The sequence below is a fragment of the Haematobia irritans genome, chromosome 1 (assembly GCF_050003625.1).
Source record: "Haematobia irritans isolate KBUSLIRL chromosome 1, ASM5000362v1, whole genome shotgun sequence".
Taxonomy (NCBI): Eukaryota; Metazoa; Arthropoda; class Insecta; order Diptera; family Muscidae; genus Haematobia; species Haematobia irritans.
In genome coordinates, this window is record NC_134397.1 from 226,090,139 (window position 1) to 226,107,095 (window position 16,957).

Sequence of the window (16,957 nt, forward strand, 5' to 3'; positions counted from 1 at the left end):
ATATCATATACTAACATCACGTACCAAATTTCAACCGAATCGGTTGAATTTTGCTCTTCCAAGGGGCTCCGGAGGTCAAATGTGGGGATCGGTTTATATGGGGGCTATATATAATTATGGACCGATTTCGACCAATTTTTGTATTGGTGTTTCAGGCCATATGTTAACACCACGTACCAAATTTCAACTGAATCAGATGAATTTTGGCCTTCCAAGAGGCTCCGGAGGTCAAATCTGGTGATCGGTTTATATGGGGCTATATATAAGTATTGACCGATGTGAACCAATTTTTGCATGGTCATTAGAGACCATATACTAACACACCATGTACCAAATTCCAGCCGGGTCGGATGAAGTTTGCTTCTTTTAGAGGCTCCCCAAACCAAATCGGGGGATCGGTTTATATGGGGGCTATATATAATTATTGACCGATGTAGACCAATTTTTGCATAGTTTCTAGAGACCACGTACTTGCACCATGTACCAAATTTCAGCTCGATTGGATAAAATTTGCTTCTCTTAGAGGCTCCGCAAGCCAAATCGGGGGATCGGTTTATATGGGGGCTATATATAATTATGGACCGATGTTTACCAATTTTTGCATTGTTGTTAGAGACCATATGGGAGCCACCGTGGTGCAATGGTTAGCATGCCCGCCATGCATACACAAGGTCGTGGGTTCGATTCCTGCTTCGACCGAACACGAAAAAGTTTTTCAGCGGTGGATTATCCCTCCTCAGTAATGCTGGTGACATTTCTGACGGTTTCAAAGCTTCTCTAAGTGGTTTCACTGCAATGTGGAACGCCTTTCGGACTCGGCTATTAAAAGGAGGTCCCTTGTCATTGAACTTAACATGGAATAGGGCAGCATTCAGTGATAAGAGAGAAGTTCACCAATGTGGTATCACAATGGACTGAATAGTCTAAGTGAGCCTGATACATCGGGCTGCCACCTAACCTAACCTAACCTAGAGACAATATACTAACACCATGTACCAAATTTCAGCCGGATCGGATGAAATTAGCTTCTCTCAGAGGATTCGCAAGCCAGATTTGGGGGTCCGTTTATATGGGGGCTATTCGTAAAAGTGGACCGATATGGCCCATTTGCAATACCAACCGACCTACATCAATAACAACTACTTGTGCAAAGTTTCAAGTCGATAGCTTGTTTCGTTCGGAAGTTAGCGTGATTTCAACAGACGGACGGGCGGACGGACAGGCTCAGATCGACTCAGAATTTCACCACGACCCAGAATATATATACTTTATGGGGCCTTAGAGCACTATTTCGATGTGTTACAAACGGAATGACAAATTTAATATACCCCCCATCCTATGGTGGAGGGTATAAACATTTTCTATTGAAATAAAATTCTGAAAAAATTTTTTTGTTAAGAAATAAAATTCTTAAATTTTAAAGAAATACAATTTTGATAAAATTTTTATTGAAATAAAATTCTGACAAAATTTTCTATAGAAATTAAATTTCCTTAAGAAATAAAATTTTGATAAAATTTCCTTAAGGAATACAATTTTGAGAAAATTTTCTGCAGAAATACAATTTTGAAAAAAAAATTGTAGAATACAATTTTGAGAAAATTTGCTATAGAAATAAAATTTTGAAAAAATTTTCTATAGAAATAAAATTTTGACGAAATTTTTTATAGAAATAAAATTTTGTATAGCAATAACATTTTGAGAAAATTTTCTATAGAATTATAAGATTGAGAAATTTTTTGATATAAATAAAATTTTCTATAAAAATGTAAGTTAGCAAAATAAGTTTTTTGTTTGGTAAATTTTTTGAAAAAATTTCTCAATATTTTGGTATTTTTTTTTGCTCGAATGGCATCCGTGCCATGGTGTTAATGTTTCTTATATTTGTTATCTAGTTTCCAAAATGTTTTCCTTTTTATTCGAATAATAGATTATTCTATGTTGATTCCGAACAGACTGTGAAAACAAGATATATAGATAAGGAGAGTCAAGAGTAGGATATTGGAAGCAACGTTTTTTTTTATACAGATTAATGTTAGCATGTGATTATGCCATTGTGGTCTAGGGTATACATTTTGTTATACCCTCCACCATATGATGGATGTACATTAACTTTGTCATTCCGTTTGTAACACATCGAAATATTGCTCGAAAACCCCATAAAGTATATATATTCTGGGTCGTGGTGAAATTCTGAGTCGTTCTAAGCATGTCCGTCCGTCCGTCTGTTGAAATCACGTTAACTTCCGAAAGAAACAAACTATCGACTTGAAACTTAGCATAAGTAGTTGTTATTGATGTAGGTCGGATGGTACTGCAAATGGGCCATATCGGACCACTTTTATGTATAGCCTAGATTTGGATTGCGGATTCTCTTGAAAGGCAAAATTCATCCGATCCGGTTGAAATTTGGTACGTGCTGTTAGTATATGGTACCTAACAACCATGCAAAAATTGGTCCAAATCGGTCAATAATTATATATAGCCCGCATATCAAAATTCATGTGATCCGGTTAAAATTAGGTACGCGGTGTTAGTATATGGTCTCTAAGAACCGTGCAAAAATTGGTCCATATCGGTCCATAATTATATATAGCCCGCATATCAACCGATGCCCAGATTTGACCTCCGGAGCCTCTTGGAGGAGCGAAATTCATTCGATCCGGTTAAAACTTGGTACGTGGTATTAGTATATGGTACCTAACAACTATGCATAAATTGGTCCATATCGGTCCATAATTATATATAGCCCGCATATAAACCGATCCCCAGATTTGACCTTCGGAGACTCTTGGAGGAGCAAAATTCATGTGATCCGGTTAATTTGGTACGTGGTGTTTGTACATGGTCTCTCACAACCATGCACAAATTGGTCCATATCGGTCCATATCGGTCCATAATTATATATAGGCCGCATATATTTTTTTTTTTTTTTTATTTCTATAGAAAATGTTGTCAAAATTTTATTTTTCTAGAATATTTTGTCAAAATTTTATTTGTATAGAAAATTTTGTCAAAATTTTATTTCTATAGAAAATGTTGTCAAAGTTTTATTTTTCTAGAATATTTTGTCAAAATTTTATTTTTATAGAAAATTTTGTCAAAATTTTATTTCTATAAAAACTTTTGACAAACTGAATTATATACAATTTGGAACAATTTTTGCTTAATGTTGGTTGTTATGTCTGCAAATCACTTCCAAACTATACTACTAAGTTTTCTTGATTATCTTACTCATAGTCTTCTTCGATTACCCACCCCCTTTATTGCAATTTAGAAATTTTCGAAAATTAAATTACAGATACTTGAAAAACACTGTTCACAACTACTACAATTACGTTGAGTGATATATTCATTCATTTTACGGTTTCCTGTTCCATTTTCTTGTTGCTTTTTTTTCATTTTCTCATTTATGTGCTATACCCTTAACGTTGTCACCGTAAATGCATTACAGTGCCGGAAGCAGCACCGCAACATGTCAACTGTACTGCATTGTCGTCACAGAGTCTAAAGGTATCGTGGCTGGAGCCACCATTGCAATATCATGGCGGCATAATTCAGGGCTATAAAATTTTATATCGACCGATTGTAAACCAAAGTGAGTACTTTAATTTTATTAACTCTTATATAAGTATATCTGTTGTATATTTATATGTATGTGTGGAAAAACGTATTTTATATAACTGTAAGGTTTTGTTAAAAGAATATTTAGTATCATATTTATATGAATGACAAAAAAACTATAATAATTGAATCTTTTTAACAAGTAAGAAAAAAATTTTAACGGGCCGAAGCCGAAACTTAACATATTGGAGATGTAATGTGAAAAAGAATTTTACAAAAAGGTGGACGATTCATCCCATCACACATGGATCAACAATTTAGACCAAATTTTTAACACAGTGATTTCATATATATTGGGATGACATTTTTAACTTCATTCCATCAAAATAACAACAATTCAGAGAATTAAAAAAAAAAACAACAAATAACGAAATATTTCATAAAACTTCTCTACAATTACACCCTGAGCCATATAGTGGTCAGGGTATAATAACATTGAACTGTCAAAAAATGTGCCTATCAGAAATATTGATCCAAGACCACGCAAAAATATATACACATCGACTCAGAATCGCCCCCTGAGCAAGGTTGCCACTCAAGCCAAAAGTAATGCACCAAAATTTGTAGACAAAAAAAAAAAACATCAAACCAAAAATCTTGTCATAATTTTATTTCTATAGAAAATTTTGTCAAAATTTTATTTTTATAGAAAATGTCCAAATTTTTATTTCTATAGAAAATTTTGTCAAAATTTTATTTCTATAGAAAATTTTGTCAACATTTTATTTCTATAGACAATTTTGTCAAAATTTTATTTCAATAGTAAATTATGTCAAAATTTGATTTCTATAGAAAATTGTGTCAAAATCTTATTTCTATAGAAATTTTCGTCAAAATTTTATTTCAATAGAAAATTTTGTCAAAATTTTATTTCAATAGAAAATTTTGTCAAATTTTTGTTTCTATAGAATATTTTGTCAAAATTGTATTTTTATAAAATATTTTGTAAACATTTTATTCCTATAGAAAATTTTGTCAATATTTTATTTCTATAGAAAATTTTGTCAATATTTTATTTCTATAGAAAATTTTGTCAAAATTTTATTTCTAAAGAAAATTTTGTCAAAATTTTATTTCTATAGAAAATTATGTCAAAATTTTATTTCTATAGAAAATTGTGTCAAAAATTTTGACAAAATTTTATTTTTTTGTTATTTTTTAGAATTTTTATTATATAAAAATTGTTTTCAACATTTGATTTCTATAGAAATTTTCGTCAAAGTTTTATTTTAATAGAAAATTTTGTAAAATTTTTGTTTCTATAGAACATTTTGTCAAAATTTTATTTCTATAAAATATTTTGTCAAAATTTTATTTCTATGGAAAATTTTGTCAATATTTTATTTCTATAGGAAATTTTGTCAACATTTTATTTCTATAGAAAATTATGTCAAAATTTTATTTCTATAGAAAATTGTGTCAAAAATTTTGACAAAATTCTATTTTTTTTTTAGTTTTTAGAATTTATGTTCTATAAAAATTGTTGTCAACATTTTATTTCTATAAAAATTTTCGTCAAAATTTTATTTCAATAGAAAATTTTGTCAAATTTTTGTTTCTATAGAATATTTTGTCAAAATTTTATATCTATAAAATATTTTGTCAACATTTTATTCCTATAGAAAATTTTGTCAATATTTTATTTCTATAGAAAATTTTGTCAATATTTTATTTCTATAGAATATTTCGTCAAAATTTTATTTCTATGGAAAATTTTGTCAAAATTTTATTTCTATAGAATATTTTGTCAAAACTTTATTTCTATGGAAAATTTTTGTCAAAATTTTATTTCTATAGAAAATTTTGTCAAAATTTTATTTCTAAAGAAAATTTTGTCAAAATTTTATTTCTATAGAAAATTATGTCTAAATTTTATTTCTATAGAAAATTGTGTCAAAAATTTTGAAAAAATTTTATTTTTTAGAATTTTTATTCTATAAGCATTGGTCAACATTTTATTTCTATAGAAAATTTCGTCAAAATTTTATTTCAATAGAGAATTTCGTCAAATTTTTGTTTCTATAGAATATTTTGTCAAAATTTTATTTCTATAAAATATTTTGTCAATAATTTATTTCTATAGAAAATTTTGTCAACATTTTTTTTCTATAGAAAATTTTGTCAAAATTTTGTTTGTTTCTAAACTTTCGTCAACATTTTGTTTCCAACGATAATTTTGTCAAAATTTTGTTTCCAACGATAATTTCTCAACATTTTATTTCTATGGAAAATTTTGTCGAAATTTTATTTCTGTAGAAAATTTTGTCAAAATTTTATTTCAATAGAAAATTTTGTCAAAATTTTATTTCAATAGGAAATTTTCTCAAAATTTTATTTCAATAGAAAATTTGTCTTTAAAGAAAATTATGTCAAAAATGTATTTCAGTAGAAAATTTTGTCAAAATTTTATTTCAATAGAAAAATTTCTCAAAATTTTATTTCAATAGAAAATTTGTCTTTAAAGAAAACTTTGTCAAAAATGTATTTCTATAAAAAATTTTGTCAAAATTTTATTTCTATTGAAAATGTTGTCAAAATGTTATTTTATAGAAAATTTGTAGAGTAACTTTTAGTTGGAGAGGAATATTTTGCAAAATCTACCAAAACATCAAGAATAGTACTAATCTACCAAACAGTAGAAAATCTACCAATCTTGGTAAAATGTTGACAATTGTGGCAAGCGTTCCCCTGAGTCGATATAGCGCTTTGTGTCCGTCTGTCCATGTATCTGCTTTCGGTGGCAATTATTAACCGATTTTGATGAAATTTGGTACAGAGAGTTTTTATGTCACAAGCACAAAAGCTGTTCATTTTTTACAAACTAAGCCTGAAAAAATTATAAAAATCGTTTCAGATTTGGTTACAGCTCCCATATAAATGTATAGCGCGATTTCCCAAATTTGTCCATGATACTCTTATTTAAAATTTTGATGTATTAGGCGATTTTATTTAGATTAGTTACAGCTCTTACATAAGTATTTATTGCCCGATTTTTACAAATTTGGATACATTACCCACACTAATTGTGCGATTTCCTTTTTTTTTAATAATGGACTCAATATTAGTGGCTTACTAACTCTGTAGGTGTAAAATCAAGTATATCTCCTAATATCAGGGGTGTTTGATCAGATTGAGTTTTAAGTTTCTTAATTAAGGAAATACATTTTATTTCTCAAACCTATTTCAATGTTACCCCACAAATATATTATATTTACTAATTGAGTAGGGATGGTTTAGGATATGATATAGTCGGTCCCGCCCGACTTTCTATATTACTTACTTGTTTTCTTATAAAAGCCGCTTAAGTCACCATTAAAATTTCAAAAGTCTTCTACGGTGGACGACATAAAAAATCGTCTATGGTTGATGACTTCAAAAGTTGTATATGGTGGACTACTTCAAAAGTCGTCTGCTTGATAGGCAACATTTTGTTTAGTACATATGTATTTTTTGTGGTTGACCAATTGATACTTTTTGCAATTCTATGAATACAACTTTCCTGGTTTGTTTTTGTTTTCGCTTTGTCATATTTTCAATCAGTTATGATTGTTTGTACTTGGGATTTGTGGTTGAAATTTGAGGTATACGATTTTATTTATATTTCAGTGGCTTTTAGATTTTGTTGCTCTTGTCAGCGAAAAAGTAAACAAAAATTTAACAACTAAATTTTGCAAATTGAGAGATTTAGACTTTGCCAGAAAGTGAGGAATAGAATACCGTGTGAATGAATTGCATTTCATGCAATATAAAATTTTATTTTATATTGTGATATAGAGTTGTGAAATATATTTGGCATATGTTCACAACTTATAACGATCTTATCTGTAGTTAACTTATTTAACTTATGAATAATTTTATACCCTGCACCATAGGATGGGCGATATATAAACGTTGTCATTTCATTTGTAGGTTAGGTTAGGTATAGTGACACCCCGATATTTCGTGCTTACTTAGACCACCGGTCCATTGTGATACCACAGTGGTGAAGTACTCTCTTAGCAGTGAGTGCTGCCCGATTCTATGTTTAGCTCAATGACAAGGGACTTGCTTTGTTAGCAGAGTCCGATATCCACCACTCAAAAACTTTCTGGTGTTTGGTCGAAATTGGGTTTGGACCCTTTGTATGCAAGGTGGGAATGCTAACTTTCTTTCTATAGAAAATTTTCATTCCATAGAAAACATTGTCAAAATTTTATTTCTATAGAAAATTTTGTCAAAATTATATTTCATAGAAAATTGTGTCAAAATTTTATTTCTAAAGAAAATTTTGTCAACATTTTATTTCTATAGAAAATTTTGTCAAAATTTTATTTCTATAGAAAATTTAGCCAATTTTTTATTTCTATATAAAATTTTGTAAAAATTTTATTTCTATAGAAAATTGTGTCAAAATTTTATTTCTATAGACAATTTTGTCAAAATTTTATTATTTCTATAGAAAATTTTGTCAAAATTTTATTATTTCTATAGAAAATTTTGTCAAAATTTTATTATTTATATAGAAAATTTTATTTCTGTAGAAAATCTTGTCAAAATTTTATTTCTACAAAAAGTTTTATCAAAATTTTATTTCTATAGAAAATTTTGTCAAAATTTTCATTCTATAGAAAATGTTGTCAAAATTTTCATTCTATAGAAAATTTTGTCAACATTTTATTACTATAGACAATTTTGTCAAAATTTTTTTCTATAGAAAATTTTATCAACATTTTATTATTTCTATAGAAAATTTTGTCAAAATTTTTTTTCTATAAAAAGTTTTATCAAAATTTTATTTCTATAGAAAATTGTGTCAAAATCTTATTTCTATAGCCAATTTGGTCAAAATTTTATTTCTATAAAAAGTTTTATCAAAATTTTATTTCTATAGAAAATTGTGTCAAAATTTTATTTCTATAGCCAATTTTGTCAAAATTTTATTTCGATAGACAATTTTGTCAAAATTTTATTTATATAGAAAATTTTGTCAAAATTTTATTATTTCTATAGAAAATTGTTTTTCTATAGAAAATGTTGTAAAAATTTTATTTCTATAAAAAGTTTTATCAAAATTTTATATCTATATAAAATGTTTTCAAAATTTTCATTCTATAGAAAATTTTGTCAAAATTATATTTCTTAGAAAATTTTGTCGAAATTTTATTTCTATAGAAAATTTTGTCAAAATTTTATTTCTATAAAAAGTTTTATCAAAATTTTATTTCTATAGAAAATTTTGTCAAAATTTCATTTCTATAGAAAATTTTGTCAAAATGTTATTATTTCTATAGAAAATTTTTTTTCTATAGAAAATTTTGTAAAAATTTTATTTCTATAAAAAGTTTTATCACAATTTTATGTCTATATAAAATGTTTACAAAATTTTCATTCTATAGAAAATTTTGTCAAAATTATATTTCTTAGAAAATTTTGTCGAAATTTTATTTCTATAGAAAATTTTGTCAAAATTTTATTTCTATAAAAATTGTTGTCAAAGTTTTATTGCTATAGAAAATTGTGTCAACATTTTATATCTATAGAAAATTTTGACAAAATGTTATTGCCATAGAAAATTGTGTCAACATTTTATTTTTATAGAAAACTGTGTTAAAATTTTATTTCAATTCAAGACAATTTTGTCAAAATGTTATTTCTATATAAAATTTTGTCAAAATTTTATTTCTATAAAAATTTTGTCAAAATTTTTTTTCTGTAAAAAGTTTTGTCTAAATTTTATATCTATAGAAAATGTTATCAAAATTTTATTTCTATAGAAAATTTTGTCAAAATTTTATTTCTAAAAAATTTTTTTCATTTTATTTTTATAGAGAATTTTGTCAACATTTCATTTCTGTATAGGAAATAATGAAGAATTCTACCAATCCACCAAACAGTAAAAAATCTACCATTTTTGGTAGAATTCTACCAAATCTGGCAACCGTGTTTCCGGATCTTCCTGGAGGTACAATTTTCATCCGATCTGGTGGAAATTTGGTTTGCGATGTCAATATATGTTATCGAACTTCAATGCTTAAATTGATCTATTTCAGCTCATATTTATATATAGACCCACCCAGCAAAAAAAATTTGGAAGTTCTTCTCAAGGCACAACTTTAAAAGAACTTCCAAAAATGTCCTCCCAAAGATGTTCTTTATTTTAACTGCACAGGAAGTTAGTTTGAGTCAACATTTTTTGGTAACCCGCTTTTTTCATATTTTTAATGCGAAACTATTTTTTATACCCTGAGCTACACTGTGGAACAGGGTATTATGTTTTATTTCAAATAGGTAATAAAATGGCACAAATTATTTAAAATTAGGCGAAAAAATCTTAAACCCTTTCTAGAAAAATTGCGAATTTTTCAAAGTATTAAAAGTATTGGCAAACGTTGCAGACAAGCGTTATAATGTATTAAAAATCATAAACAAAAAATTAAAAATTATATATTTGTCAAAATATTACCAAAAATTCTTAATTCACATCCAAAATCCTGAATATCCCTCACACCTTAAGAAGTGATGCGAATTCAGTGCAGCGTCTGTTGAAATGGTGGACATCAGTCCTATGACAAGTCCATGTTAAATTCATCGCTTTTGCGTCAATTTGGCACCACTTCCAGATCCAAAAAGAACATTTTCACTACTTTTTTGGCGATGCTTTTTTTGCTGGGCCAATACAAACCGTTCCCCAGATTTAATTTCCTGAGCTTCCTGCAGGTGCAAATTTCATCCAATCCGGTTGAAGTTTGGTACGCGATGTAGTGACGAGTGTTCACAACAGAGATGGAAGTTTCCAAAACACTTAACTTTTTTCTGTTTATACCGCGCTTTTTGTGCTAGGCTAAGAAGTTTCCGAACTGCCCTCGTATATGCTTTCTACAAATAATTCTCAAATTTGTCCATATCTATTCATAATTAGATATATTCACCATGTAAACCGATCCCCAAATATGATTTTTGGTGTCTCATGGAGGAACTAATTTCATCCGATCCGGTTAATCGGTTCATAATTTTTTCTAGACTCTTCTATATGTATACGGATCAAGAATTGAATTGGTTTATATAAGTATTTATAAAATTAAGGGCAAATTTTTACAATGCTGTTAAAGACCATATACAAAGATAACGTAGCAAATTTTAACCGAATCGGCTGATATTTACTCCTCCTATAGGTTCAGAAAGTCAAATATGGGAATCGGTTTATATGGTCGTACGTGAAAGTGGTCGTACAGCCCCTTTACGATACCATTTGACCTAAATCACTAAGATTTCCTTGTACCAAATTTCATGTAGATGGCTTGTTTCGTGTCGTGTTAGCGTGATTTGAAAATACGGGTTGACGGACGGACATTGCTAGAACGACTCAGAACTTCTGGGACCAGTATTTCGATGTGTTACAAACAAAATGAAAATGTTAGTATACACCCGATCCTATAGTGGGGGATATAATGCTGAAAAATATAGCGTTTTACTTTGGTGCGTTACATATCACCCACTCTGTCCGAATTTGCCCTTTATTTTTTTTTTCAGCAAAAATATTTTGAAGTTCTTTCGTATGACAAGCCCATGTTAAATTAATCGCTTCTGCGCCAGTATCGCACTACTTCCGAATCCAGAAAGAACTTTTTCACTACTTTTTTGGCGACGCATTTTTCGCTGGGTTGTTATTCAAACTATCTGCTATGTCAACTGTCAGATTAAATTAATTGTATTGTACTACCAAATATTGGCACTTAATTGCTTTACATCACCACTCAGACTAAATTTTTGGCACAAAAAAGCCGTCTTCTCTCCCAAAAATTGAAGTATCTGTTAGTAAAATAAATAAATTTGCTCTATGTAGTCGTATTGAACTTTTGTCAAGTGCTTTAAAAATAACTCAATTTTCAATTTCAATATGCTTTCTTTCCAATGCTATCCCATGCGATCCTTTGCTATTTGGTTGCCCTGGATGGATGATGATGATGATGATGTTGGTGCTACTGCTGCTTCTACTGCCATTGCTGGTTGCTTGATGGGACTCATAGTTGATTTTCCGGCCAAACTAGAAATAAAACGTACTTCAAATTTGGAAACGTATCTGCACACATTGCACAAGGCCACCAATTACTCGTTGCGGGTACTGGCGTATACGGCCACTGGTGATGGTGTAGCCAGTCAGCCGTTATATTGCCAAACGGAGGATGATGTTCCAGATGCACCGGCTGCCATCAAAGCAGCTGCTCTAACAGCGGATTCCATTTTGATATCATGGCTGCCACCAAGGAATCGCAATGGCATAATAACCCATTATACAGTCTATTCAAGAGAAGCCGGACGTAAAGGACAAGCTAAATGTAAGTACCTCTTCTCAATGAGATTTTGAGTTGAGTTCAATTTTTTCCCGTTTTTTTTTTTTTTTGCGTTCTATGTCTATTACGACTTCCTAGTTAGTTCGCTCTGTTAGAAGTGGGCACGTTTTTTGCCTTCATTTTGATCAAAACTAACAAAAAAATATTGGAAAAGCCCAAACGAATAAACGACAAAATCCAAATAAAAAAAAATCAAGAAATAATAGGAGAACTGAAAAGGAAAAAAATTCACGTAAAAAAATACGTAAAGTTAAAATGAAAGTTTCAGGATGAGAATGCAGACAAAAAACCATGGTGATAGGAAAACTTTTTCGACTTCGACTTATCATTGAAAGTCATGAAAGGTACAATAATATCCGGAAACTTGCCTCGGTATGGTCGAGAAAAAGATGGAGAGAGAGGAAGAGCTAAAGACTTCGCTTTGGAATCTTTTCTATCCCTACAGTGTTGCCAGTATTTTTTTGGTTCTAGCCCCTAAATATTAACCTTTTAGTCTCCACAAATCCCAAATTAAATTTAAATTCCTCACAAAAATCCCCAATATATTTTGCCAAGTTTTTATAACAAATAAAACAAGTAAGGAAAGCCTAACGTCAGGAGGAGCGACTGACTACATTATACGTTGCACCATTTTGTACACCTAACTCTTCGAAATTATCTCAAACCCTTCAAATTGGTTAGATGCCATATACAAAGGTTGATGTGGACTCATTTGTATAAGTATTCGACTTAGCAGTGGAGATCTTAAAAGGAAAATGTGGCCATTTGGAGAAAAAAGATGTTGCCAAAATTTTCTATAAAAATAAAACTAGAATTAAAATTTTGACAAAATTTTCAATAGAATGAACATTTTAACAAAATTTTCAATGGAAATAAAATTTTGACAAAATTTCCTATAGATATAAAATTTTGACAAAATTTTCTATAGATATAAAATTTTGACAAAATTTTCTATAGAAATAAAATTTTAACAAAATTTTCTATAGAAATACAATTTTAACAAAATTTTCTATAGAAATAAAATTTTGACAAAATTTTCTAAAGAAATAAAATTTTGACAAAATTTTCTAAAGAAATAAAATTTTTACAAAACTTTCTAAAGAAATAAAATTTTGACACAATTTTCTATAGAAATAAAATTTTGACAAAGGTTAGGTTAGGTTAGGTTATGTGGCAGCCCGATGTATCAGGCTCACTTAGACTATTCAGTCCATTGTGATACCACAGTGGTGAACTTCTCTCTTATCACTGAGTGCTGTCCGATTCCATGTTAAACTCAATGACAAGGGACCTCCTTTTTATAGCCGAGTCCGAACGGCGTTCCACATTCTAGTGAAACCACTTAGAGAAGCTTTGAAACCCTCAGAAATGTCACCAGCATTACTGAGGTGGGATAATCCACCGCTGAAAAACTTTTTGGTGTTCGGTCGTAGCAGGAATCGAACCCACGACCTTGTGTATGCAAGGCGGGCATGCTAACCATTGCACCACGGTGGCAAAATTTTTTGACAAAATTTTATATATAATAAAATTTTGGCAAAATTTTCTAAAGAAATAAAATTTTGGCAAAATTGTCTAAAGAAATAAAACTTTGACAAAATTTTCTAAAGAAATAAAATTTTGACAAAATTTTCTATACAAAAAAAATGACAAAAGTTTCTATAGAAATAAAATTTTGACAAAATTTTCTATAGAAATAAAATTTTGACAAAATTTTCAATAGAAATAAAATTTTGAAAAAATTTTCTACAGAAATAAAATTTTGACAAAATTTTCTATAGAAATAAAATTTTGACAAAATTTTATATATAATAAAATTGACAAAATATTCTATAGAACAAAATTTTTGACAAAATTAGAAATAGAAATAAAATTTTGACAAAATTTTCTATAGAATTAAAATTTTGACAAAATTTTCAATAGAATGAACATTTTAACAAAATTTTCAATGGAAATAAAATTTTAACAAAATTTTCTATAGAAATACAATTTTAACAAAATTTTCTATAGAAATAAAATTTTGACAAAATTTTCTAAAGAAATAAAATTTTGACAAAATTTTCTAAAGAAATAAAATTTTAACAAAACTTTCTAAAGAAATAAAATGTTGACACAATTTTCTATAGAAATAAAATTTTGACAAAATTTTATATATAATAAAATTTTGACAAAATTTTATATATAATAAAATTTTGGCAACATTTTCTAAAGGAATAAAATTTTGGCAAAATTGTCTAAAGAAATAAAACTTTGACAAAATTTTCTAAAGAAATAAAATTTTGACAACATTTTCTATACAAAAAAAATTGACAAAAGTTTCTATAGAAATAAAATTTTGACAAAATTATCTATAGAAATAAAATTTTGACAAAATTTTCAATAGAAATAAAATTTTGAAAAAATTTTCTACAGAAATAAAATTTTGACAAAATTTTCTATAGAAATACAATGTTGACAAAATTTTCTATAGAAATAAAGTTTTGACAAAATTTTATATAGAAATAAAATTTTGACAAAATTTTCTAAAGAAATAAAATTTTGACAAAATTTTCTATAGAAATACAACGTTGACAAAATTTTCTATAGAAATAAAGTTTTGACAAAATTTTATATAGAAATAAAATTTTGACAAAATTTTCTAAAGAAATAAAATTTTGACAAAATTTTCTATAGAAATACAATGTTGACAAAATTTTCTATAGAAATAAAGTTTTGACAAAATTTTCTATAGAAATACAATGTTGACAAAATTTTCTATAGAAATAAAATTTTGACAAAATTTTCTAAAGAAATACAATTTTGACAAAATTTTCCATAGAAATAAAGTTTTGACAAAATTTTCTATAGAAATAATATTTTGACAAAATTTTCTATAGAAATAAAATTTTGACAAAATTTTCCATAGAAATAAAATTTTGACAACATTTCTATAGAAATAAAATTTTAGATATAAAATTGTGACAAAATTTTCGATAGAAATAAAATTTCAACAAAACTTTCTATAGAAATAAAATTTTGAAAAAATTTTCTATAGAAATAAAATTTTGATAAAATTTTCTAAAGAAATGAAATTTTGACAAAATATATTTTGACACAATTTTCTATAGAGAAAATTTTCGACACAATTTTCTATAGAAATAAAATTTTGACATAATTTTCTATAGAAATAAAATTTTTACAAAATTTTCTAAAGAAATACAATTTTGACACAATTTTCTATAGAGAAAAATTTCGACAAAATTTTGACAAAATTTTCTCTAGAAATAAAATTTTGGCAAAATTTTTTATAAAAATAAAATTGTAAGAAAATTTTCTTTAGAAATAAAATTTGAACAAAACTTTCTATAGAAATAAAATTTTTATTGTTGTTTTTGATTTCAGCTTAAAGCCATGCATTGATTAAACTACAAGTGTAGCTTAACCAACAGAGGAAAAGTATGCTTGTCAAATTTATTTGGGCAAAGCCCTATAGACTACAAGATGGTTGGATGTGCAGCTGTTTTGGAATTACCACATTCCTCATCAGCATCCTCTACTTGCAACAAAACTATCAACCAATTATCAGAATAAATTCTGGTAATTCACTCAACCCAAAGTGATCTACACTTGAACCTTCCGAAAAAAGGTTTGATAGTCGGCTATTGTCTAAACAAATTTGCAACCATATCTCTTTTCCTTTGCCAAACTCAAATCATCGATTTGAATGTAGTTGGCTGGGTTTGTTTTTGAGCGCGCAAATTTGTTTAGATAGTAGCCGACTATCAAACCTTTTTTCGGAAAGTTCAAGTGTAGTTCACTTTGGATTGAGTAATTACCCGAATTTGTTCTGATAATTGGTTGATAGTTTTGCTGCAAGTAGAGGATGCTGATGAGGAATGTGGTAATTCCGAAACGTGCGTCTTTCCCACCATCTTGCAGTCTATAGGGCTTTGCCCAAATATATGTGACAAGCATACTTTTCCTCTGTTGGTTAAGCTACACTTGTAGTTTAATCAATGCATGGCTTTAAGCTGAGATCAAAAACAACAATAACGATTGAAGAGAAGCCAACAATAACAAACAAAATGAATGAAAATAGAGAAGCACGCTCAAAAACAAACCAGCCAACTAAATACAAATCGATGATTTGAGTTTGGCAAAGGAAAAGAGATATACTTGCAAATTTGTTTAGGCAGTAGCCGACTATTAAACCCTTTTTCGGAAGGTTCAAGTGTATTTCAAAATTTTGACAAAATTTTCTAAAGAAATACAATTTTGACAAAATTTTCTTTAGAAATAAAATTTTAACAAAACTTCCTATAGAAATAAAATTTTGACACAATTTTTAATAGAAATAAATTTCGACACAATTTTCTATAGAAAAAAATTTCGACACAATTTACTATAGAAATAAAATTTTCACAAAATTATGTAAAGAAATAAATTTTCACAAAATTATGTAAAGAACTAAAATGTTCACAAAATTTTCTAACGAAATAAAATTTTGACAAAATTTTCTATAGAAATAAAATTTTGGCAAAATTTTGTATAGAATTAAACTTTTGATAAAATTTTATATAGAAATAAAATTTTGACAAAATTTTCTAAAGAAATAAAATTTTGACAAAATTTTCTATAGAAATACAATGTTGACAAAATTTTCTATAGAAATAAAGTTTTGACAAAATTTTCTATAGAAATACAATGTTGACAAAATTTTATATAGAAATAAAATTTTGACAAAATCATAGGAATAAAATTTTAGCAAAATTTTCAATAGAAATAAAACATTTTCTCCAAAATTCTCCATAGAAATAAAATTTTAACAAAATTTTCGATAGAAATAAAACTTTGACAAAAGTTTCTATAGAAATAAAATTTTCTTTAGAATAAAAATTTGCAAAATTTTCTATAGAAATAATTTTTTGACAAAATTATCTATAGAAATAAAATTTTGATAAAATCTTCTATAGAAATAAAATTTTGAAAAAATTAGAAATAGAAATAAAATTTTGACAAAATTA

At 27.7% G+C, this 16,957-nt stretch overlaps 1 protein-coding gene across 1 annotated transcript in view; it reads left to right on the forward strand.

The window, feature by feature from the left end:
• Positions 1-16,957, forward strand: part of Dscam3 (Down syndrome cell adhesion molecule 3) — a 317,456-nt gene that overhangs the window by 245,863 nt on the left and 54,636 nt on the right. The window contains exons 21-22 of the mRNA XM_075299301.1: positions 3,455-3,598; positions 11,631-11,939. Of these exons, the coding sequence (XP_075155416.1) occupies positions 3,455-3,598; positions 11,631-11,939 (453 nt within the window). The remainder of the gene's footprint in view (positions 1-3,454; positions 3,599-11,630; positions 11,940-16,957) is intronic.